At 39.1% G+C, this 24,130-nt stretch overlaps 1 protein-coding gene across 1 annotated transcript in view; it reads right to left on the reverse strand.

Annotated features, from left to right (window-relative positions):
* jarid2b (jumonji and AT-rich interaction domain containing 2b) overlaps positions 1-24,130 on the reverse strand; it is a 106,159-nt gene that overhangs the window by 5,926 nt on the left and 76,103 nt on the right. The window contains exons 5-15 of the mRNA XM_082186096.1: positions 17,020-17,184; positions 13,781-13,980; positions 7,205-8,450; positions 6,046-6,560; positions 4,202-4,294; positions 3,726-3,844; positions 3,518-3,588; positions 3,291-3,405; positions 1,808-1,913; positions 1,517-1,699; positions 1,286-1,416 (exon numbers count right to left, since the gene is read on the reverse strand). Of these exons, the coding sequence (XP_082042222.1) occupies positions 1,286-1,416; positions 1,517-1,699; positions 1,808-1,913; positions 3,291-3,405; positions 3,518-3,588; positions 3,726-3,844; positions 4,202-4,294; positions 6,046-6,560; positions 7,205-8,450; positions 13,781-13,980; positions 17,020-17,184 (2,944 nt within the window). The remainder of the gene's footprint in view (positions 1-1,285; positions 1,417-1,516; positions 1,700-1,807; positions 1,914-3,290; positions 3,406-3,517; positions 3,589-3,725; positions 3,845-4,201; positions 4,295-6,045; positions 6,561-7,204; positions 8,451-13,780; positions 13,981-17,019; positions 17,185-24,130) is intronic.

The raw sequence follows: 24,130 nt of genomic DNA on the forward strand, positions 1-24,130 counted from the left end.
CATTATATGTTAAACATATGGGGGATATATTTTTTTGTGTGTTTCTGATTATTATTAATTAACTGCTAGGTTTCAGTACTTGTGATGTTTACAGATAATGTTCAATTAAATACAAACAAACACAGGCATAAAAGACAAGCATAACGTAAACAGTTGGAGTTAGATTTTAATTGCAAGTAGCAGATTAATGATCTCTCTTATGTGGTAGCCTATTGGCAATAACATTTGACGGCGCTAGCCGAATGACATTATTCGAAAAATAGCCACGAATCTAGTGTCTAAGCCAAATACTGTGTCGCCTTTGAGGCAGGTGACAATTAAGGGGAATCTGGTGAATTTGGACAAGGCAATATGCCGTATTTGTCGCACAAAAGTATCTGTCTCGCGAGGAAATACCACTAACTTAAGACCACATCTTAGAAAAATTAACCATCCTGTGGCGTTTGCTGGACTTAAGTGCAGCAGACCTACCTTAGGTCGGCGACACACTGGCTGCGTGGCGTGTCCGTTTTTATTTCGGCTCCCATGTTAACAGGTTAGAGCTTGCACACTGTGTGCCTGCGTGAGACGCGCGTCTCAGTTGCGGCACGAGCCGCGCGGAAAAAAGCGTGCATGCTAGAAATAGAACCGACGCCTATTTTTCACGCAAGCCTGTTGGAAGCGTTTCCTGGCAAAATAGAATAGGAAAAAATCGGTTAACCGCCAAACCGCGAGATTTGTTGCTTCTTTACCGCGGTAAGAAAAAATCCCATACCGTCACAGCCCTAATTGCAGCACCTCTCTTCCCAGTCTGTCTGTAACGCTCTGTTTAATTTCTGTCTCTATGAAGCCCCTCCTTCTGAACAGCGCAATGTGCTCTTATTGTTTGTGATTGGTATTATACTATAAACATGCCGCTTCGAGCATGTTTCGGAAATGTCACACCCCTTTCCATATCCGCAAGTTTAAACAAACTACTTATGCAACTGAACCAGGCCTCGTCCCTTTTTTTGTGCATGTCTTGGGCGGGAATTATTTAAATGAGGAATATTGTGATGTATACGTTCCCGGAAGAAAGCTCAAGACTACAATTGAGCATTTCAGGGAGTTCAGAAACAGTGCTTACTGATAACAGATAACTCTCCCATTGGAGTGACTTTGTGCTTTGTAATTTTGCAGACCTTTTTCATGCTCAAACAGCAACATTCCACGCTAAATAAAAATATATTTATATAATATATATAGGTCATTTCAGAAAAATCATAACTTCACCGTTTCCACATCAGGATGGGTTTGCAGTGCTTACCTGAGATCTTTGAGAAGAGAAGAGATTGTACCAAGCACAAGTCTGTTTTCACGTTTGGCCTCGGCTGTGGCGATCTGGTAGAGGAGCTTCTCCATAGAGAAGGGTTTTGCTATATGCCTGCATTTCAGGTCCTGCAAGAGAAGTACAAACATGTAGAGCGTCTTATAAACATCTTGTATACGTCTATATGTTGTCCTGCAGGTGAAAGTGGAAAATGTGAAAATGTCTCACCTTAGCAGCCTCGTAGCCCAGGTTCATCCACTGTGGTGTGGCAAAGTGCACAGTTTCAGACACACTGTAGCCACAGCACACTCTGGACACGAACGCACCGGGGAAGATCACCACGAACTGCCCGCTCTGCTGGACCGTGCGGTGGACCTTTATCCCCTCACGACAAAGCACCTCCGGAGAAATCTGGAGAAATACATACTCCTAAGTTCTTTGTACAAGAGCATTACATTCAATAAGCAATGTCAGCAGACTTACAAAAAGGTACTGTTATTTTTATTCACAATATCTCACCATAACATTCTTCTCCAGCATTTCCAGTCCCGGCGTGCCGTTGGCCTGTAGCAGTGTATGCACCACTTTATCAAGCTTTGTCTTTTCCTCAGCAGGAATAGAATACCTGTAATGGGACAGACAACACTTCCTGTCAGTGTCATTGTTTGGATGACATAAGGCGACAGCCCTGTCTGCTGGCTCCTAAACCAGCTTTGTTGCAATGAAAACAGGCCTTGGCTTTATCATGTTGAATCATGCATGTAAAAAAACAAAAACAAATCAAAAACACAGCTGACACTAGTCTGAATGCACACTGTAATAAATGGTGTGTTTAACGGAGTACAGCACCCTCTAGAGGTAGAAGATTATAATACAGCGGAGTAAGGAGGAAAGACATTGATAGAACATACACTTTTACACTGATATGACTGTTAGCAGTGTTAACAAACAAATGATTTTTGATAATTGACAAAGCTGAAATATATCCATAACTGAAATAAACAAGTTGAATTACTAAAGTTACTAAAACTGAAATAAAAAGAAATTAAATCTGCAAAACAATATTAAAACAAAAGCTATATAGAAAAATAGAAAATAGAAAATTTTAATAGAAAAATTAAATGAAAATGAAAGCTGAAAATATACAAACAGAAGTGAACTCAAAATGAATAAACTATAAACTAAATAAATTATGAATAAATACAATAACAGTATATAAATATGATTAAAATCAACACTGCATTTAATGTATCTAAATATTTAAAATTAAGTGCCAACAGAATTAACAAAATTCACTCAATTGTATACAACAGAACAAGTATTCTGTTAAATTCTGAAATATTTTGAGATTTTCTAGATTACTACAAATAGAAAATATTTGTATTATTAAAATAATAATTTATATAATAAAACATTTTATTATGTAAAAACAGAGTAACATGACCAATATATACAGTCATCATTTTTCTATATAAAAAATTTATATAATATAATAAAATGTTTATATTGTTGACACAGTGTATACATTGTTCATGTTACTGTATTTTTACATAAAATGTTTTATATATATATATATATATATATATATATATATATATATATATATATATATAAATGTTTTATATATATATATATATATATATATATATATATATAAAATGTTTTATATATATATATATATATATATATATATATATATATACAAACATATGTGATAAAATAATATAATAATATAGATCATAATAATGTAAATTATTCATTTAATAATGTAAATAACGATTTAATTGTGAAGAATCCATGTTATTTCATTAGCACTTTATTTTAAATCAAAGACTTCACTTATTTTTATTTAGACATTAATTTGTCGTTTGTTAATCTGCTGTTGATATGAACATCATCTAACAGCCCAATGCCGTTTTATAGGGGCAAATGTTCAGTTCCAATTATTTTAATGTCAATGTAGCCACAGTATAAAAAATTTTTATAAAATAAAAGAACTTACCAAATGCAATCAGCACCAGTGTGTAAGTAATCAATGTATGGAAGGCGGTTTTGGTCTTGTGACCAGCATGAGGTAGAAAAGACCATGCCGATGTTCAGCCAGGGAATAGTCACCCCTGAACAAGAGAAGGAGAGACAGAGAGGGGGGGATGACTTATTCAACAAAGGAACTTTATATGATGTGGAGAGAAGTGTACTTCCTGCTACAGACAACAATAGTGAACTCACCAGGCACAGCACCAAGATGACGCAGAATGGATCCAGAGTTATTGGGAAGGACAGTGAGGTTCCATCCATGCCTACAGCGAAAGAGAGAAAGGAGTGAGAGAGAGAGAGGGAGAGGGAGAAAGAGAGATTATGGTAGCCTCATTTTTATAAACACTAATACATCTTCCCATCATGCCTGTATTTCATCTCAAATGAATGCAACGCTTACTTGGAAAAGGGTTCAGACTTGCCCACAGGGAAGCCGCTTCCATGTGTGTTTGTGTCCACTTTCCCATAATGCACTGCTATATGGCAGTCCCTCTGCTCCACTATCCGCCAGTAATCTTGCTATATAAAGAAAAGCAGTACAGATGGAGATGAAGAGAAATGGCAGGATGAAGGTAACAAGGAAATATGACAGAAAACAAGGATACAGCTGTCATGGGACATGCATATAAAATATCCAACATGGAAAGTGCATGCTATTTAAAGACAATTAGTAATATAACAGCTATTATTATTATTATTATTATAATTATTATTATTATTATTATTACTACATCTTATATATATACATTTTTTTTAGCATGGATATTTGTCACCTATGGGGATCAGAATCAACATTTTACACAGGTAATAAAAGTAACATACTAAACCTGTACACATTTATCTGGTGAATGGTTAAAATACGGGAAGTATGTGTACCTCAACTTCAGCAGCCCCAGGCTCTTTGTTGAAGCACATCATCATAGTATTTCTTGCTATTCTGTAAAAGGTGGTCAAAGATACCGATCTCCCCTGTAAAAAAGATAAATAAATAACAGTACAGAGTAAGAAAAATTGCTAAATAATCTGTGACAAGCTGTCTGTCAAATTGGGAACCGCTTCAGGCAGCTCTCAAAAATAAGCTTACGATTCAATTACATATATGTCAAATGTTCTTTATATGTATAAATAAACCTGTTCTTTTGGTCCAGCTAAACGCACATTATGTGCTTTTTGACATACTTAATTTCCATCCTATACATAGATGTCAAGTTGAGAGTTGCAGTTTATCCATTCATTGTTCTACAAGTTGTCTGTTTCCTTTTCTTAAGCACTACACACACAACAACAAAAACAAAAACAAAAACTCACTCTTCAACCGCATGACAGCACAGATAACTATAGACAAAGACAATTGCCAGGTACCGCACTGGAGATGAACAAAGTGCTATGTGTGTGTGAAGCTGAGCTGTGACCTATATTCAGGCACCATTCTGTAAAGAGGCCCATTCTCACAGTACCGCCCAGCAGAGAGTGTTACCTCAGACAACAACACACAGACAGACAGACGGGGTGCTATAAGAGTCAGCAGGGTATTTTTATAGGGTTAGAGAGGCAGACGGAGTCACCTTACATCGACTATGGCTAAGAACTCAGCCTCACGTTCACCAGGAGCTGAGGGCCTGGGAACAAGCCCTCTCACAAAACAGACACTCTCACCGATACCCACCCACTCACAGTTATAGTTCTCTCTTTCTTTTACCACCAGTCCTCACGCAAACACAAGAACCACACAAGTTCTGCACCATATTTGAACGAGCTGCCTCACTTTCTACATTAGCAAGCAACCTTCTAGTGCAGCATGCAAACCAAAATGAAACCTCATGAGTGACTGAATTTAAACACTCTTCATAGGCAGCAACTGAGGATCAACTGTGAAATTAAGTCTTTATTTTGTGGTTGACATGAAGAGTGCTTTTCGCATGGTTGATCTTAATGCAGTCAGATGCTAGCATGTTGCTAAGCTAACTTGATACTCTAATAAATGCAACAAATGCATAGCATGCACAAATGCTGGGTGAAATTGTGTTTTAAATTAGATGGAACGATTTTCTATTGACATGTTTTAGTACTGAGTAAAAGTCTTTGCAGATAATTGTACAAAAAATTCAAAAGAAAAAAAAGCATGCATACATTGCTGGGACTAATTTTGGCCAGAATGAGATCTCTCTAAGCACCATAAGTTTTGCTTCAATTCGGGAACACGTCTAAAAAAATAACAGACAGCTCACTAAAGTGTGTAAAAGATCTAGTGTTTTGTACCTGTAAATCTGTCTGAGGAACAAAACAGATGCTCATACTGATAGCTTAGCAAGTCAAAATAGAATACATAGCTCTGAAGTAAAGCTTAGATCTGTGATGCAGAGCACAGCACAGAGACACATCCATCACACACTGTAGAGCCAACATCGGCAGCATTAAAACCCAAAACACATCACATATTAAGCCTTCCTCCTTTATTCCCCAGCGGTGTGGCACTGTGTTCAGTGTACAGACAAACATAGTCATCAGGCTTGATATTCTGGCACGTTCTCTGGCAGCTCAGTGGCGAGCCCTCTCTGCTCTCTCTAAACACTTCATTACCTGAGGAAATGGCACATCTGCTAGTCTGACTGACTGAATAAAGTGAATGAAACAAGTTTGACACATAATACTGCCATTTCAGAGAGGAAACAATAACGTTAGCTTGCAGATGAGCTATTATCCGTATGTGCCTCTATTACCTTGTATATACATTTGTGCTGGTCACTGAGAACACCTTCCTCTTCTGCCTCCTCTTTTGCCTCATCACTGTCCACTTTTCCCCCTTTCTTTTCCTGAGCAAACAGTCTGCGGCGGCCGGCCTGCCGCTGCGTGTCTGGCTCTTTGTTGTGATTGTGGAAGCCGTTGCGGTGGTTAAGGCCGGTGAGTCCATTCTTGGGTTCGAAACGGGGAAGAACCAGAGACCGTTGGCCGCTATCCGAGTGGCCCTCCAGGGGTCCTCGCTTGCGTTCCAGAACCTCCTTTTCTCCCAGCACCTCCTGCTCCAGTTGATAGTGCTCATCGGGAGAGAGCAGGTCATAAGAGAGCAGGTACTGGAGGTAGGCCTCCTGGAGCTTGGCCAGACGATCCTGTGCTGATTTGGGAATGCGAAGAAGGTCGGCCAGCCGGCTCCATTTTTTCAGGTCCATCACCTGCTGCATTCCACCCATGTCACAGACAAGCTCAGAAAAACGAGCCAGGTCTACTTCACAGCCACCTGAACGGGTGACAGAGAGCGGGAAGAAATTATTATTAATGTTGAATGCAAAAACTGTATGTTAGAAGTGTATATTAACAGTTAATGTATCGTTTCCAAACATAACTCAACTAAACCACTGCAACTGACACACTGAACCATTTGCCATCATAGTATTGACAGCTCCAGAATTAAAATTCATTTAATTTCACAGCTCATTAATTCTCTAAATATGTTGAAGGAAAAATGGTGTGATATCTTTTTGTCTTTTGAAACATAATGACAGGAGAAAGTGAGCTAAGAAACCGACAGAGAGTGAGCACAAAAAAAGGTCAGTGACCACGTTTAAAACTCTCATAGGAATTATTGCAGTAGCGGCGGCATTCTAGCAAGCTCACTAAACATTTATTTCATCCATATATTCTGACTGGATCCTCAAACAGAATTCTGAAGCAACGCAATGGCTCAAAGTGGTTTTACAACCTTGTCATGGTGCTGGGCAAGTTCTGGAGAAATGGGCAATTGTCAAGTTACCCTGATTAAATTGTTCAGTTATGTTTGATTAGGGATGGAACTAAAATCTGCAGCCATCCAGGGCCAGATTTGTGGAACTCTGGCTTATACCAACAAAGTAGCTGTATTCAAAAGGTTTTAAAGGGACTCACCTATAAGAGGCGGCTCGTCCATTGAGATGCCCTGAGATTTGAGGTGCTTCTTAATGCAGGCCAGTTTCTGAACATTGGGGCCCCAGCGCCGACCCAGCTTGTGGATGCGCTGAACCTGTGTCACAAAACGCATCTCGTCGTTGAGTTTGCACTCTGGCCTCCAGTCAGGAGGTGGCAGCACTCTGCACAGTCCACATGACTCGGCCCGTTCCCGTACCGAGTCAAGATAAACCAAAGGGTCCTGGAACTCCCTGGAGCTGGGCTTGAAAATGGGCACCTCCTCCCCCAGGGTCGCCCACCCTGCCTTGCTCCTTTCACGCTCCCTGTCCGGCCGTGTTGGAGGTGTGTGTGTGGGCTCTGCTGGTTTGAAGGATTTGCTGGCTGAGGTAGTGGATGTGGTCCGATTGAGGGCGGGGTTAGTTTGGGCCCTCTGCTGTGCTTGTCTGATGAACATCAGTTTGCCAGCAGAGGCACGCTTGGGCCGCTGACGTGCTGGCTCAGGGGTTGCGGGGTTCTGGGGCATGCCTGGGGAGGCAGGAGCAGCAGGGGGAGATTGAGGAGGGGCATGACCCGTTTTCTGAGTAGGGGAGGCAGCCATTTCAGTGATACTATGTGCAATAGTGACAGTGTTGGGGAGCTTGAACTGATTCAGGGCCTTCTTGCTGCGAGTTTCCAGTGGGCTAGTCTGCAGTTTAGCTTTCTTAACCTCATTAACAGGCAGCTTAGTTTTAGCCTCATCACTCTCAGTTCCAGCTCCAAGGATCGTAATAGCATCACTTCTGCGTTTAGAGTTCCGCAGTCCCTGCCGCAGTTGTCGGCCATCTTGCTCCTCTTCCCTGGCACTGTGGCGTCCATTAAGCCTGCCGTTAAGCCGGCCACCGTTAGTCATCTTATGCACCCCATTCGATAATAGCACCTGTTTGCGGGTTTTTGCATTGATACTTTGGGCTTTTCCTGAGTGAGAGAGCTGAGGCCGGCCATGGCCGTTGCTGGTTGGATGATGAGAATGATGTTGGTGGTTGTTGCTGCAAGCACGGAGGCCAGCAGAAACAGCGTGCTTGTTGTGGTTGAGTTTGGCTTTCTTTACCAGTTCTCGTTTTGCTTTGGTGTAGGTGACGTGGCCCTTGGTCACGGTGGCTGTGTACTTCACAGTTTTGGACGGCAGACGGAAGTCTTTCTGCTTTTTGGCACCGGCTGTGTGCGTTCCGGCTGATGATGCCCGTGTGACTCCATTTACTTTTGTGACCTTAAGTGAACAGAAGAAGAAAATTGTTATCATCATGTTATATAAAGTGGATCAATGCAACTTCAAGGAACTGAGATTCTCAAACCTGACTGCAAATAATAAGCTCCTAATGTCTTTTTGCATACTAAGACGGTCACAGTGCATGTCTCTGCATACACAATAATACAGACCACAACAGAGCTCCAAAAACCCCAAAACAGAGAAAACAGCAGGGGGGAAAAGAGGGAGGGGAAATGTACTAGATGGAGGGAGAAGAAAGAGAGGAATGTTTTTATTCAGTGCCAACAGCTGCAAAAAAATCCTTAGAAGTAAAGTTCATCATAAAATCTCATTCAAACACCAATTCATAGTTGGCTTTATACAGCACAGTACACTAAAGTTCTTCAAATTTGGCTTTAATGCCCAAATAAAAGGATCTGTTCTTTCAGCTGATCTGAGGCCCCCAATAAACTTCACAGCAGAGCAGATGCAGCTTGGGTTACGCCCGGCCTCTCATTGTTTAACAGCCACCATGGGAATTAGACTATGCCAGGCTACAAACATAGTCAGCCTCGACTTCTCTCTTCACATTGTTTTCTTTGGCTCTATTTTTCTGGCAAGGCAGAAAGGGTTTGATTTCCTATGTGTGTGTTCTCACAGAAGCAAGAAAAGAAGATGCAGCCGGAGGGTTTTAGTAGGCTAAAAACTCCAGGTGAAATAAACACGATGTGCTTCCTGACATTAGAAGAATCTCATTGGACAAGAAGAATGAGTCCTGATATTTGGCTTAAAGTTTTCGACAAGCCTTTAATCAAAACAATGCAATAGCATAGTACATGAATGTTGCAGTCAGGTATCCAAAGTTTTCTTTGCACAATGTTTGTGAAACATATTTTATACATGGCAAACAATTTCAAAAGCCCCATGCAGGGCTCAAAGCTATGGAAGCTTGTTTCCACCACTGACTTTATTTCTCAGAATTGCGTGATATAAAGTAGCAATTGCGTGTTATAAAATCGGATTTGCGAGATATAAACATGGAGTCAGTTGCGAGTCAGAATTGCAACCTTATTTCTCGCACATTTTTTACTTTAAAACACAATTGCGACTTTATTACACGCAATTCTGAGATAAAAATCTTTTTTATTATTATTTTAAAATCTGTGGTGGAAACAAGCTTCCATACAAATCCAACCTATCAACTGAAGAAAAAGTTAGAAGCTAAGAAAACGTGATGACAAAAGTCATCTTTGTTAGATGGCTTGTAATACATTTTGTTGTCTCTTCTTTCAATTAAATTCAAAGAATGTACTGCAGATGTTTCACTTCCTTATAAAGTTACTGACATTTAATAACATTTTCATATGCATTTATACCCCATTTGGCGAAGACTAATTTTGTACTTGCGTCTATCTGGAATGCCGGTAATGGTCAGTTATTTACCAAACAAAAGAAAAAGACCTACACAAAGAAAAAAAAGTTGCTTTTGTCACAATATGAATTTTCACACCTGGTCTGAAGGGGTTCATTTAATTGCAGGGTTTAGATTTTTTCTTTGAGGCCTGTTGTGATAAATTCACGCTCTGTGAAAAGGTCTTCAGATGTAGTGCCACACCCTTTTACAACCCTCCCCATCCCTCTCACTTTATTTCTCTCTTTAAAATCTCTGAACGCTCCTAATGAGAGGCAGTGTTTTGGGAACAGTGTCCAGACTGCTGTGATCTCTGGGCCAGAGGTTCGTTGTCGGACAGATGAGGAGATTGCGGAGTGTCTTTGAAATAAGACATCGGCTGTATTGTATTCCTATCAGGTGCAGCCGAACAACAAAGAGAGTCTATTAAAAGATAAGGGGGACTGAAATGTGACCTCCTTCATCAATCGCTTCCCCTTGTCGACGGTGAAAAAAGAAAGAAAAGCAGCAGGAGGGAGAGGGGGAGAATATAAAAGAAAGCGACAGACTCCAGCCCCAGAGGCAGGCATGATGGATGCTCTCTGCAGGTAGAGTAAGCAAATGTAGCATGTTGTCAGCTGCGGCCATGTCTATGTAGCCCCCGTCATCACACCCGCCCCCTTTCGAAAGAACACGTCAGTGGTCTACGGCACGCCCCATCCCGTCTGCAGGGCTCTGAGAGTGCAGAATGTGATTGTAATGATAATCCCACTCAGCATAATGTCCGAGTGTGCTGGATGCTGAGTAGAGCTTGTGCGCAGCAGAAATTCCACGCCTGGCTCGGTGTAATGAGCGCCATGACCACTAGAGAGCTCACTGATCCCAGAACACAACCAGAGAGTGCAAAGGAGCCCTTGCCAGCTATTATTTAGACTGCCTGAAAAGGTGGAAGAGAGAGAATGAGAGAGAAACCGCGTAGGCGAGAGAACACAGGTCACTGGACTGTCCCCAGTGGAGGAAACAGGGAAGAAAGCAAGCAAAGAGAATGGAAGGAAGGATGGAATAGTTAAAGGCCGTCTGGCCAGAGACGTGCAATTAAACCTGCTTAACAGCCAGATTAAAAAAAACAAGAGAACACACACAGACAGAGGCCAGGCCAGCTCTCTGAAGTGGATCTTGTTTGCATCTGAGCGTGAGGGAGGACAGATGACATCATGTGTTGCTATAGGCCAGCTGCAGCAAAGCAAAATAATTAACTGAGAACATCTGCAGCCCGCAACACCCCTCCACACACACACACACACACACACACACACACACACACACACACACACACACACACACACACACACACACACACACACACACACACACACACACACACACACACACACACACACACACACACACACACACACACACACACACACACACACACACACACACACACACACACACACACACACACACACACACACAGTGTGTTAAGATAAGGAAGGCTCTCCCTCTCAATTCCATTTTCAATTTATTGCAAATTAGTTCAAATAAATAAAAATAACACATATGGAGTAAATAGAATTAAGTTGTATGTCAGATATTTTCATTCAGAAAAATTAAGAAAACTTTTAGTAATGATTATTAGTATAGATTATTAGTCTATAACATTAATTTGGCACAGACAAACAAAACTATAAATCAGTTATTTTTGTTTTATCAATTTGTTTTATTTGGTCTATAGGTTTATTTACTTTATGTGTTTTTTTGTTGTTGTTTTTTAATTGTAAATGTGTATTTACATGCACTCAATTTCATTTCAACACACTTTCTCTTTGGAGACAAAGTACCCACAGCCAAGTACCACAAAGTACAAGAAAACTTCAAAGACAAAACATAAAAGAGACTCATTAATAGCTACCATGGACACAATGAAACAAATGAATATAGCCGTAACTCGGGGATAACAATTAACACACAAAGGCGAATCAGTTCAATAATAACGCTGCTGAACCTGATCCTGCACCTGCTGTGCACAGCATGAGAACTCTCTTATTCCCTGATCAAGAAAGTCTGTGCAATGGCTAACACTCATATAAATAACATGAATAAAAATGTATAATTATAAAAACCCATACTCCACTACTTATTTTAATACATAAGTAAATACTGTATCATGTGAGACTGTCTTTTAGCAAACAAAAAAAATTGTTGGCCAATTGCTAAAATGGACAGTAGCTCAGCACAAACATAGAAACCAGCATGATAAACATTCAGCTCATGTGCAAAGGGTCATGCACAGGCTATAAGCTCTTCAACACCTGAACACCCTTCAGAAAATTGGCTTTTAAAGAGAGACCGAAAGAGAGAGAGGGGTCAACAGCTGTCTAATAGATTCTCACAGTATTGCGGACTATGCCGCATCTATCAGTGTTGCTTATTGTTTTAAGTACAGCAGATGAGTGGCAGTGTGTTTATGTTCATGTCACTCTAATAACAGGATTTATCGGACTAAAGGGTTTAACATTGGGTCAGTCATTGCGGTTAAACTGCGACGTACAGGTGCCACTTCTAAATGCGGATTCATAACAATGATTTAGGCCACATCCACATGAAGCCAAAGCTTTCCCTATCCAAATAAAAATTACGTAAACAAGAAATATCTGCGTACACACGAAACCACGGAAACGGACTCAAAACGATGTAGTCTACATGCCAGACCAGTATGTGGCGCTGTAATTCTGCCACAGAGATACACTAAAAATGGAGAAGAAGACTTGGAGCATTAGCATGAACCTGGCTTGCTGTATACGCTGATTTCACGCAGCCGTTATTTTGAAATCGAAAGCGAGGCTCCGGTGGGAAGAAAACCGGAAGTGTCGCCTTTAATCACAGGAGAGTCGTGAATGTGATAGCGTATTGTTGTGTTTAATGATGTTGTGTTAATTCTAAAAATGTACAAACATTTCTTTCATACTTTAGACTATATACAGTGAAATTCATTTATAAAGAAAATATTTTTTTTATATATAATTCAGAATGTAAAAAACGAAGCAGGTATGAACTATATACATATCCTATATTGGATATTAACATCCAATGGTGTAAATCGCGGCAGCAGCTTCAGGTTGGTAATCCAAGGCATTGTTGTTTATCTTTACTTCCGGGGTTGTTCCCACCGGAGCCTCACTTTCGATTTCAAAATGGCGGCTGCGTGAAATCAGCGTATACAATAATAATAGGCTCAGTAGCTTCTTTTTTTCTTTTCTTTTTTTTACCAAGAACTTTATTTAACAATATAAACAACCTGGTACAAAATATGAAATGTCTTAATCAGACAACAGACAGGCATCATATCATAAGAAAGAAAATATAAATAAAGAAGTAAAATAAAGAAATAAAATAAAACTACATTTTTCGACACGTGGGGTGATGACATCATCGTTTCACAAAATATACGGATCGGCTGTACACACGAAAACGCAAGGGTGTCATTTTCAGATTTATCCACTCTGGGACCGGGTTTAAAATAAAATAAAATAAAAAAAATTGCGGTTTCAGGCTCACAAAAAGCAGAATCCGTCAGGATGAAATACCGATACGATACAACATTTTTAAGTATATAGCGAAACATGTTTAAAACAGTTCCAAAGCTAGCCCTACACTTCTCAGTTAGTACAAGGCATTTTGCCAAAAAAGAAAGAAAGAAAGAAACAGAGGCTGATGAGGTGATCTGTCTTTCCCTGCTCTCTGAGGTTCATTGTTCACTTAATCAGTTTTGTGGCCCTCAAACCCGACAGGCTTGTTAATGCCGGAGATGGTGGTGGTCTGATTGTTTGAGGGCCACATCAGGATCGATGTTCCCAACTGACTAGCAGATTGTCAGCGTGCAAAGCAACTTACATGGCCAATCATTGTACAATCCCTTGCTCTTACTGACACTGGGATGGACAGAAGGATGGTATACCTGCTTGCGGAGTTCCTCTGAGGCTCTTCTGTAGTTGTGGCCGTTGGTGTTGTGGCTCTTGGCGGTGGCCGCCGTGTGCTTGTGTGAGATGTCACCAGACGCATCACACCTCTCGCTGCAATCTCTTAGCACAGCCAACTCTCTGCTTCTTGTTCTGGGAGTGAGCTCTTTGTCCTTGTGTACCTTATGGCCATTTAGCACTAGGAAACAAAAATAACAGGGTTATTAAAATACACAAAAATATGTTGTATGTAGTTACTATAGTAATAACTATAAATTATGCATAATTACATGCAACTAACACTAAACTCTAATCCTAACCTGAACAGTACGTGCATGTTGTTAATTAACATTACTCAGTACTTCCGTGTATAATTCCACTGTAACAAGGGCACCTTAAAATAAAGCGTAACCAACTATTCTTTATTAATTGCAAAGATAGTACATTAAAATATTGTATTTCATTGCCTTCTCAGTCACATTTTACATTCAATTCATTATTTAGCATGCAGTAAATGTTTCAAATCACACACTAAAAATATTATACTATTTGCAGTGTATTTTTGTGTGTGTGAAAGCAGTGCGTTTTATTATAATCTTGTGCACAACTCATTGAGCAATGCAAGAGGATTGGTTTATGAATTTTATCGAATGCAGTGTCAGAACAATTTTGAAAACTGCAGTTTTGCCATACTTCATACTTATTTGTGTACTGCGAGGTTGTTTTTAATATGCATTTGTAGATGTTTTCTATAGATAAGGCTGTGAATAACTATTTTTGCCATTTTTGGACAGGGTAGTCTGTCTGTTATCGGGCCCTCTGGACTGCTCTAATTAACACACATTCAAACTGCTCTCTGTATTTACAACTGCTCACTTTAATTTTACAGTGTTTAAATATCAAGAGGCAGCAGAGCGTGTCAGCGAAGGGGAAACGGACGGGCTTTCGCGCTGTAAGGCTTGCACTTGGAACTGCTACCGACAGCTGAACTCAATAAAAGGTGTTTAATTTAGAAATGTAAACACGCCTCTGGGTTACTGAGGTTCAGCGAATGAAAGCCGAGCACTATGGTTTCTCTTGCTCTCAGAGACACACACACAGAGAGAGAGAGACTGGAGCTCTGCCTGTGCTCTATATTAAAGTGTCACATCTGACATGGGACAGGACAGACAACGGGATGTCTCCAGTCACCGGATAAGCTAAGGACAGACAGCGAGCGAGAGAGAGCGATGGGAAATTCCTTTCCTGAACATGGGACTGTGTGCATTTCACGCATCCATCCACCTCAGGCGGTCAGGCTGCTCTACATGCACAAAACTTTAGGACTGTAAAGAATAAGGCGCAAATTCCTGAATCTGGGCCAATCTGGAGCAATCAAGATCAATTTGAGTTGAATAAAACTGAGCTAAATTATGCATGAACAAGAACAGACACAATAAGAATACACTCTTGCACACTGTCACTGGATCTGTACAGCATATAAATCAGTAACACTTATATACTGTACGTTTCAAATGTTTCAAATTATTATTTCATGTTTTTACACTTGAACAATTTAATTGAACAAAAAAATGACAATACATAATAGTATTAGCATTCACTCAAAACATTAAAAAGTGCATATCCAGTAAAATAATGCATTAAATCTAATAGTGAAATCAAGCATTATGAAAAATAATGTACTCTATATGGTAGTTTAATTGCTTTTAAAATGCTTACATATAACCGGGTGTCCCAGTGTTCCATATGGTCCATCCCAGTTCACTTTACAATGGAATTCACAGTAATACCGCTGAACAGATATTGATTTATTTGTTTGGAGTCTGATTTAGGGTTTTCATGAGATAATAGTTTTTTTTCCCCTCTCAGGAGAACATTGTTTTGTGGACAAATTGCGGAAATAAGACAAAAATGAAACCTTCTGCAAATAACACACAGTTTGCATTAAATTCTGCGATGGTGAAATCCTGGAGGGACTGTTCAGACTATTTATGAAAAATAAACAAATAAAATTGTGTGTGCTACACTGATATAAATCTACAATACTTAGAGACAAATGCTTACACAACTAATGTGTGTATTTGTGTTTATATATAGATGGCAGCTTGATCCTCTGATGGCTGTTAAAGACACTTCAGCACACTAAATTAAATGAGCCTCTTGGCTTTCAATTATCTACTGACAGACTATTTTTGTTTAACATGATGTTTCATTAACACACATGCTCCCCCAATACCTTGCCGCCCTTCTTTAAACTCACACAGCATCTATTGAGAGTCTCAATAAAGTGCTCAAACTGACTTATAGGACTGTCTTTCCTTCATTTGTTGGGGGGGTGTGAGAGTGTGTGTTAGCGTAAAGCTTGTTGCCTGCCGTTACTCGGCACAGCTGTGGGCTGAATGCATAAACACCCTGTTACCGCCTTTCCTACTAAAGTGATAATTGGAGTGGAAAGATGGAAGCGTCATGTCCCACTCCAATATAAGATTCCCGTTCCCACACAAGAAGCAGCAATTCTCTTCTCTCTCTCTCTCTCTCTCTTAACACGTACAGCACAGTTAAAAATGTAGGGTCAGTACGATAAAAATAAAAATAAATTATCTTATGCTCAGCAAGGCAGCATTTATTTAATCAAAAATACAGCAATAACAGCAATTTTCTGAAATAGTTATTTAAAACTGTAATACATGTTTTCTATTTTTGATATATTTTAAATGTAATTTATTCCTGTGTTGGCAAAGCTGAATTTTCAGCATTATACTCCAATCTTCAGTGTCACATGACCCTTTAGAAATCATTCTAATATGCTGCTTTGCTGCTCAAAAACATTTCTTATTATCAATGTTGAAAACAGCTGCTTAATATTTTTATATTTCAGTATTCTTTGATGAATAGAGTTCAAAAGAACAGCATTTATTTGAAATCGAAATAATAATTTGTAACATTATAAATGTACTTACTATCACGTTTGATTAATGCATCTGCTGAATAAAAGTATTACTTTCTTGAAAAAGAATCTAACTTTTGAAAAATAACTTTTATCAATATTTGCTAAGAGATGTCCTAAATTAAGATACTATTAATCAAACTATTAAATGCAATTTATGATAATATTGCATACTTTTTCATGCTAATTAATCACTTAATTGCAAACTATAATCATAAAAACAATCACACAGTAAGTTACAGACAAACGTTCTCTATTTTGCTGCGATTGTTTTTCATCCTCTATTCTTACCGAATCCGTTGATCTTGCCAGGTTTGCCCTTCTTAGGTGTAGACTGGCATGACGTGGATGCCACACTGGGTGCTTTCTCTTCCTCAATTTCATCTTCATCATCCAGTTCCTCCTCATCCTGAGAGCTGCCGAAGTAGGCCACGTTACTGGGTAATGCCGGTGAGCCTGAGAGGCGGGAAAGAGACAGAGAAAGCTTTAAAGGAAGCCACAGGCCCAGCACATTTACTGAGAAGTGGCCGAAGAAAATGGGATAAACCGACACAACTCTGTAATCTCAGTTTCTATTGCAGCTGTAATCCTCTGAAAATCAGCTGCTGCTCTGGATGAGATTAGTCGAGACTGTTGCAGCCGTAGGAACGCTCCTCAGAAGCCTGAGTACATTACACTCCTCTGTTTCGGTCTGTGCTGAGAGGAGATTTGCAGCCACAAGTGACTGTGTCTGACTTACGTTTCTCCTTTCAAGAGAAACTACGCTTTAAATAGCACCAGCTGATAACCAGCAGCACACTGAAAGATTGCAGCCCCATGTGAAGAGCCCCATAATACACCACTGCTCCTGGATCAGACAAAGCTTGAAAGATAAAAAGTAAGGCACGGTATACAAACTGCACACGGTATGCAAAAACCAAGGAGTGACATGAAACCTTCGGAGCAAAACAAAAAACAAAACAAAACAAAAAGGAATGACATGAAACCTTCGGAACGGAACGGAACAAAAACCAAACCAAACCAAACCAAAAAGGAATGACATGAAACCTTCATCAGACAAAGCTTTAAAGATAAAAAGTTAGGCACGGTATACAAAACCAAGGAATGACACGAAACCGTCGGAACAAAAAACAACAACAAAACAAAACAACACAAAAGGAATGACATGAAACCGTCGGAAATAAAAACAAAACAAAAAACAAAACAAAAACAGATGTAGACAGTCATAATTCCAATGCATTTAATTGATTTTATTTATTTGATAAAGTTATCATTAACATCTTAACCATGGTAAACTCACTAGTAAGTTGTTTTGTTGTTGTTTTTTTACTCAGAAATAATGAATAATTACGGAAGCAGCAAGTAACACTGACTGAACTAAACAAAATTTTTGTTAATTTTAGAAAGACTGAAATAATATTTTCTTGTAAAACATACTGTAATAATCCTTATTTATTTACAGCTTCAAAATGGTGTGAATTTTATTTACAGTGTGGACACACACCACATTACACAGAAGGTCCAGCAATAGCCAAATATGCATTGGCAACATCAATATTTCTCATACAAACAGTGCAAGTGATGCATGTCAAATGCCTGTTGCCCATTAGCTGCCAAATATGCCCTCTCCAGCCCTATCAGCGCAAAAACCTGCACTACTGCACGTCTGCGATTCGTCCGCACTACACCGGGCAACAATTATCATTATCTAGTGCTGTTCTCCGCCAGCCTCATGAATGAAACATGAGTGTGTCAGCCACGGCCCTGCAAATGTGCTCTCATTAGCTCTCTATTAACGTGAAGCTGCAGCCGGCGTGGCTGCGGTGATGATGTCACTGCATACATGTAGCATTTGACATGCCACATTAATAGTTATGGTCCGTGTGACAACATTTATAAAAGCAAATGAGACATGTTGACTGTTCGGGGAACAAATAAAATGACTGAATGAAGTAGAAATCTTAACGAGATGCTATTAAATTGACTTCTGTAAAAGGGCCGAGAGACCGAATTCTACATCACTAGTGTTCACTTCAAAGTGGTAAAACGGTTTCTTGTTATTGTTGAACTAAAAACAAAACTATTAAACATTTTTTTCAGAAATTGCAATAAAGCTGAAACAAAATAAAACAAATATTACACACAAACTTAACATTGAAAATAAAAATTGAAATTTAGCTTTGGTAACTAATTTAAATAAGTTTTAGCTGAAGCTCTAAGATTACTAAACTTAAAACGTAAACTTCATAGAAATATTTAAACTTAAAAATAATGAAAACTTACAATTAAATTAAAATGAATACTGATAATAATAAAAGCTAATTCGGAAAATTAATAAATACTACAATAATATAAAAATAATACTAAAATAAAAGATGGTTTCAGACCTTGCGTGTTTTTGGGTTATTAGCATGTTAATGCCAGTGTTAGGACTGGTGGAATATTGATACATTGATAAAATTTTGAGGTAAAATATTACAATATCTATCCATTCAGGGTGTCCCCCACCTGTGGCCCGAGATGGTGGGATAGACTCCAGCATTCCCGTGACCCTACAGAGGATAAAGCTGTTTGGAGAATGGATGGATATTATAATACTTTGAAATATTAGCTTTAACCATCTCATATTTACAAATTACATTCTCCACTTCAAGGATTATCAGTCATAATATGCATGATGACCTTCGTGACATGAATTACAGAAAGAAATTCAAAGACATGTATAATGTAACTTTATGCTAATGTACAAAACAGGACCACAACTTGCTTTGAAACAAAACACCTATGATGGTTACTCCATATGGAACAAGCCAGATTCCTAAAATCACAAGCAGAGATTGACCAAAGGTGCCAACAAACAAACAAACCGGGCCACTTAATGTCAGCTCAACTAATTAAGAAAATGGCTGCCATTATCATTATCTTGCACTCCCATGCTGTGGGAGGAAAAGGTCAAAACGCCAATAGCTCACAGACTTGAGGGTCAGCCTGGGTCATGAATGGGGGAGGGAAATCACTGGCATTGGAAGGCAGACATTTTTTCCTAGTTTTAGATGCTCTGCAAAAATGATGTTATTGTCATGTAATCTGTTTCAGACACCCCCTCCAGAATGAGTCTCAGGCTCATGAGGTTTAGCGAGTGCCCCAGGGAATGCTGGGTAGGGAGTATCCCAACTATAGCTCCCGGTCACTGGCGTCAGGGGTGCACAAACCAGATTTTTGATCGCAATCACACGCCTTCTGTCACGGCTTCTCCCCTCAGCTTCATTCTCTGGAGCCAAATCTAAATCTGTCATCTCCCAGAGAGAAAGAAAATAAAAAACAGACTAAAAAACAGACCTTCCCCAATCCCCAATTATGTGCTCTCATATTCACAGGCTGACACAAATCATAATTAAAGATGAAGGCATCCATTACAATTGTCAGATTTAATTCAAGCACAGACATAATTACAAGCGAAGTGTTCTACTTCGGATGCTCTGCTTTTGTCCCATTTTATAAAGCAAAAGAGGTAAAAATTGAAGCTCAATGAGAACCAATCAAATCTGGCTGAGCAGATGTCCTCGCTCTGATTGGATGTTTGGTTGCCGTGCGGACTGTTTTGATCAGAAACATGGTTAGGGAGTGAGGAAGTATTCCTAAAAGAATAGTTCACCCAAACTGAAAATTCTGTCATCACTTACTCGCCCTCATGTCGTTACAAACCTGTATGACTTCCTTTCTTCCGTGATACACAAAAGGTTAGAGCTTTGAAGTACTTTCCGATCTTTTTCTTTCCATACAATTAAAGCACACCCTTGTGAAAGCTTTTATTTAAAAAAAAAACTGTACTTGCAGATAACATTAATTTAATTATTTTGATGTGTTGGCTAAAGTAAACATACATGTAAAGTGCTTGAATATAAATTTAACTCTAGTGTGCTAGATATTATTCGATATTACACAAAGTAGTTAATTTATTTTAAATGTACTGAATTGTAAAAACATTATAACAAACTTATGATTATTTTATTATATGGAATTTTATTTTATTATAATAATTTTATTTTACTATAAATGCTTCTCAGTTCATTTGGCAGTATAATTCCATGTAAAGATGTACTTAAAGGAATAGTTCACTTAAAAAAGAAAATTCTGTGATCATTTACTCACCCTCAAGTTGTTTCAAACCTGCTGAACACAAAGGAAGATATTTTGAAGAATGACAGTAACCAGACAGTTGATGGACCCCACTGACTTCCAAAGTATTTTTCTTCCTACTATGGAAGTCAATGGGGTCCATCAACTGTCTGGTTACGAACTTTCTCACTCAATATAAAATTTTTTAAATCAGCTAATTGAATTTAATATAAATTTAAACTAATACATTTTCATTTAATTGCAATTAGCAAGTGTGTCTGGAAAAAAATTCCATTCAGTTCACACTAAAGCATAAGTATTCTTTTTCACAAGGGTATAATGACCAGGGGCTATTTCAAGCTCTTAAAAGGTCAAAAAGCACCATTAAAAGTATCATAAAATTATTTAAAACAATTTGTGTGATAATTTTAAGTCACACTACAGCTTTATGTGTGAATTTAAAGTTGATATTCACTGAAAAAGGTTCCCTACGCCATATTTACAAGTTCGCCCATGATCCTTATTCAAATTTGGCATGTGGGGTCACTGACGTCAAACCGACTTTCCGTGAACAACTTTACTCCACGAAAAAAAAAGCCATACCGGTTTGAAACAGCTTGAGGGTGAATAAATGATGAGAGAACTCATTTTTAGCTATCCTTTTACAGCTTGATTTGTACGGGTCGCCCATCTTAACCCAATGTTGTCAGGGCTCCAGTCAGGTTAACAGGTTTTCAATCAGGTCGAGGTGCATGGCAGTTGAGTGGAGAGATGTTAGACAGTGAGCAGCCCCCCTGCCTGGCACTACATCCCCTCTATGTGACAGCATATGGCACTATGGAGTGCACTAGAGAGCGGTGAGTGAGGGGAATAAGAGGGACATTAAAAACATTGTCTTTGGGCTATGACGGCAGCAAGAATGCGAGGGGATTATGGATTATATCTCCACTAATTTACATTCCATCCTGAATGTCTGCAAATCCATTAACCCAGTTTGCCCTATGCTTGAGGAGTCAGCGGATGAATTTAATCAGCCTGCTGCCCCACCGCCAAGCCGCACACGTCAGCGCACTTAATTGAATTGAAATCAGCTATCTTTGTTCTTTCGTAGCGCAGCGCCAGTGCAACAGCTTCACGCCGACACACGTGGCTGTGGCTTGAATGCGGCTGCTGTGGCCTGAGAGACATAAATAAGGACTTTAAGACAGTCAACAATATCCAAGAGACCCTGGAATTGAAGTAAATGCTCATGAGGACATTCAAATCCACATAAAAATACAGTTACAACAGCTTGTTATGCAACACGGGCAATGGAGTACATTATTCATTTACTCATATCTCCTTACCTTTTACCTAGCTGATATTATGAGGAGTGTGTATGGCAGAGGTTCTGAACAAAATTTAATATCACTTTTTAATCAAATGTTTTATTTTTTAATGCATTTTTGATCGGAATTTTTTTAAAGAATTTAGTATAAAAAAATAAGACGTATTTTGCATTTTTCTTAAAGTAAGCGAATCACTTGAACAGTTCATTGACGTACACTATGAAAAACACTGAGAATCAAAAGACTTCCCAGCTCTATATGCATATGAGAATTCAAACAAGAAATGTCTTTGCATCATTTTTCTTTACTATTAAAGATAGTTATGGATCAGCATGGATTTCGCCTGCACAGATCATCATCAAGATTGCTTTGAATCTTAGTGTTTGACAAGAAGATTTCACACACATACAGGCAACTGTTTTCTCCATGTAATGAAACACTCATCAGGATTTAAAGTGGCATGTAGTGTGAAAACAGAAACGGCTTACATCACAGCATAATTCCTGCATTTTGTTCACAGCGCATTACTTTACATTGCATCAGAACACGTATATAACGCAACACTGATGTTAGAAAAATCCATTTTAAAAAACGAAACCATGCTTATGTTGTTGTCTCAAAAGGCAGAACTATAGATTACGTCTTTTCAAGACTTAACTTTTCTTTTGAGAAGACCGTCGGACACATCACAACATCACCTTTATCACAGCGGTCCAGTTAAATACTTTTTCTATGTCAGATAAGAGCGGCGTTTCACTGGCAGTCAGCCATAACTGAGCTATTGTAGGACTGCCTATTTGACCCTGGCTATATTTACCCAGAATCCATTGATCTGTATTTACCCATCCTCTCTACCTCCACCCCTCTGAAAGATCAACACCGCCTGCTTACGACCGCCTCTCCTGAAGGCTGGAACAGACATGCCAAAGTAAAGAGAACTCTGGAAGATACTGAAAGTCAGGGATTCTTTGAAGGATAAAACGACACATGGCGTTATGACAACTCTTTACTTCTCATAACACCACTGTATTGTAACGCCATTTGGACAACATTAAGCTCCACACACACAAATATACACACTACAGCAGGGGAGTATCATCTATAAATAATGTCGAGGCTGGTGTACAGTTATTGAGGTGCGGCCCATCATCTAATTGCCACTGTGGAAAAAACTGCTAAGAGAGTCACTGAGAGTTGAGGCTGATACGCAACACCCTCAACACGTGGATTTGGCCTCTCCATGACCTCAAACACCAGGCCAAGTCAAGTTACGGTCAAGTCTGAGGAGACCTGAGCTGACCAGACCGCATACACGGGGCATAACGCATCTGATACAACTAGCTAACATTTCATACGGTACCCAAAAACGTGCCAAAGTGATTAAAAGACTACTTTTACAGAAGCAGTGAATGCTCATAACCGTAAATTTGGGCTAATGAATGTCTTGTTTTCAGAAAACATGATACAGGATAGTTCTGGCTGATATTCTGAAATCCCGGTGAGAAAGGAAAGTTTATACTGAAATGAGGCAGTCTAAACCATCTCCCGCAAGGTTTAAGTTATTATTATGTTGTAAAAACTCCAGCCAGAGAATAAATTCAAAGTCCAGCAAGTCTTTGCTCTCAATTATTTGAGCAGTACAAATGGAACTTTCTGCTTCCACTTTTCCTACACTTTACACATCTCAGGACGTGCATGAAACGGGAGAGAAAATTTTCTTTTTTGGTCGTTAAGGTCTAATAATAGTAAATGAATTTAAAGTAAAACAAATATTAATGTAAAATAAAAATGGCCACACAAAGTCTCCAGACAGAGCTAAGAGCAGACACAGTCGACATCTCTTTTGCATTTTCTGCACAGATTTGGGGGGAAAACCCACAGAATGGATTGAAATGTGGTAAAACGTTTAAAACAAAGCAAGAATTGTTAGCTGAAAATATTAAATATAATTTAAA

Source organism: Leuciscus leuciscus, assembly GCF_965113295.1.
Source record: "Leuciscus leuciscus genome assembly, chromosome: 12".
In the NCBI taxonomy this organism is placed as follows: Eukaryota; Metazoa; Chordata; class Actinopteri; order Cypriniformes; family Leuciscidae; genus Leuciscus; species Leuciscus leuciscus.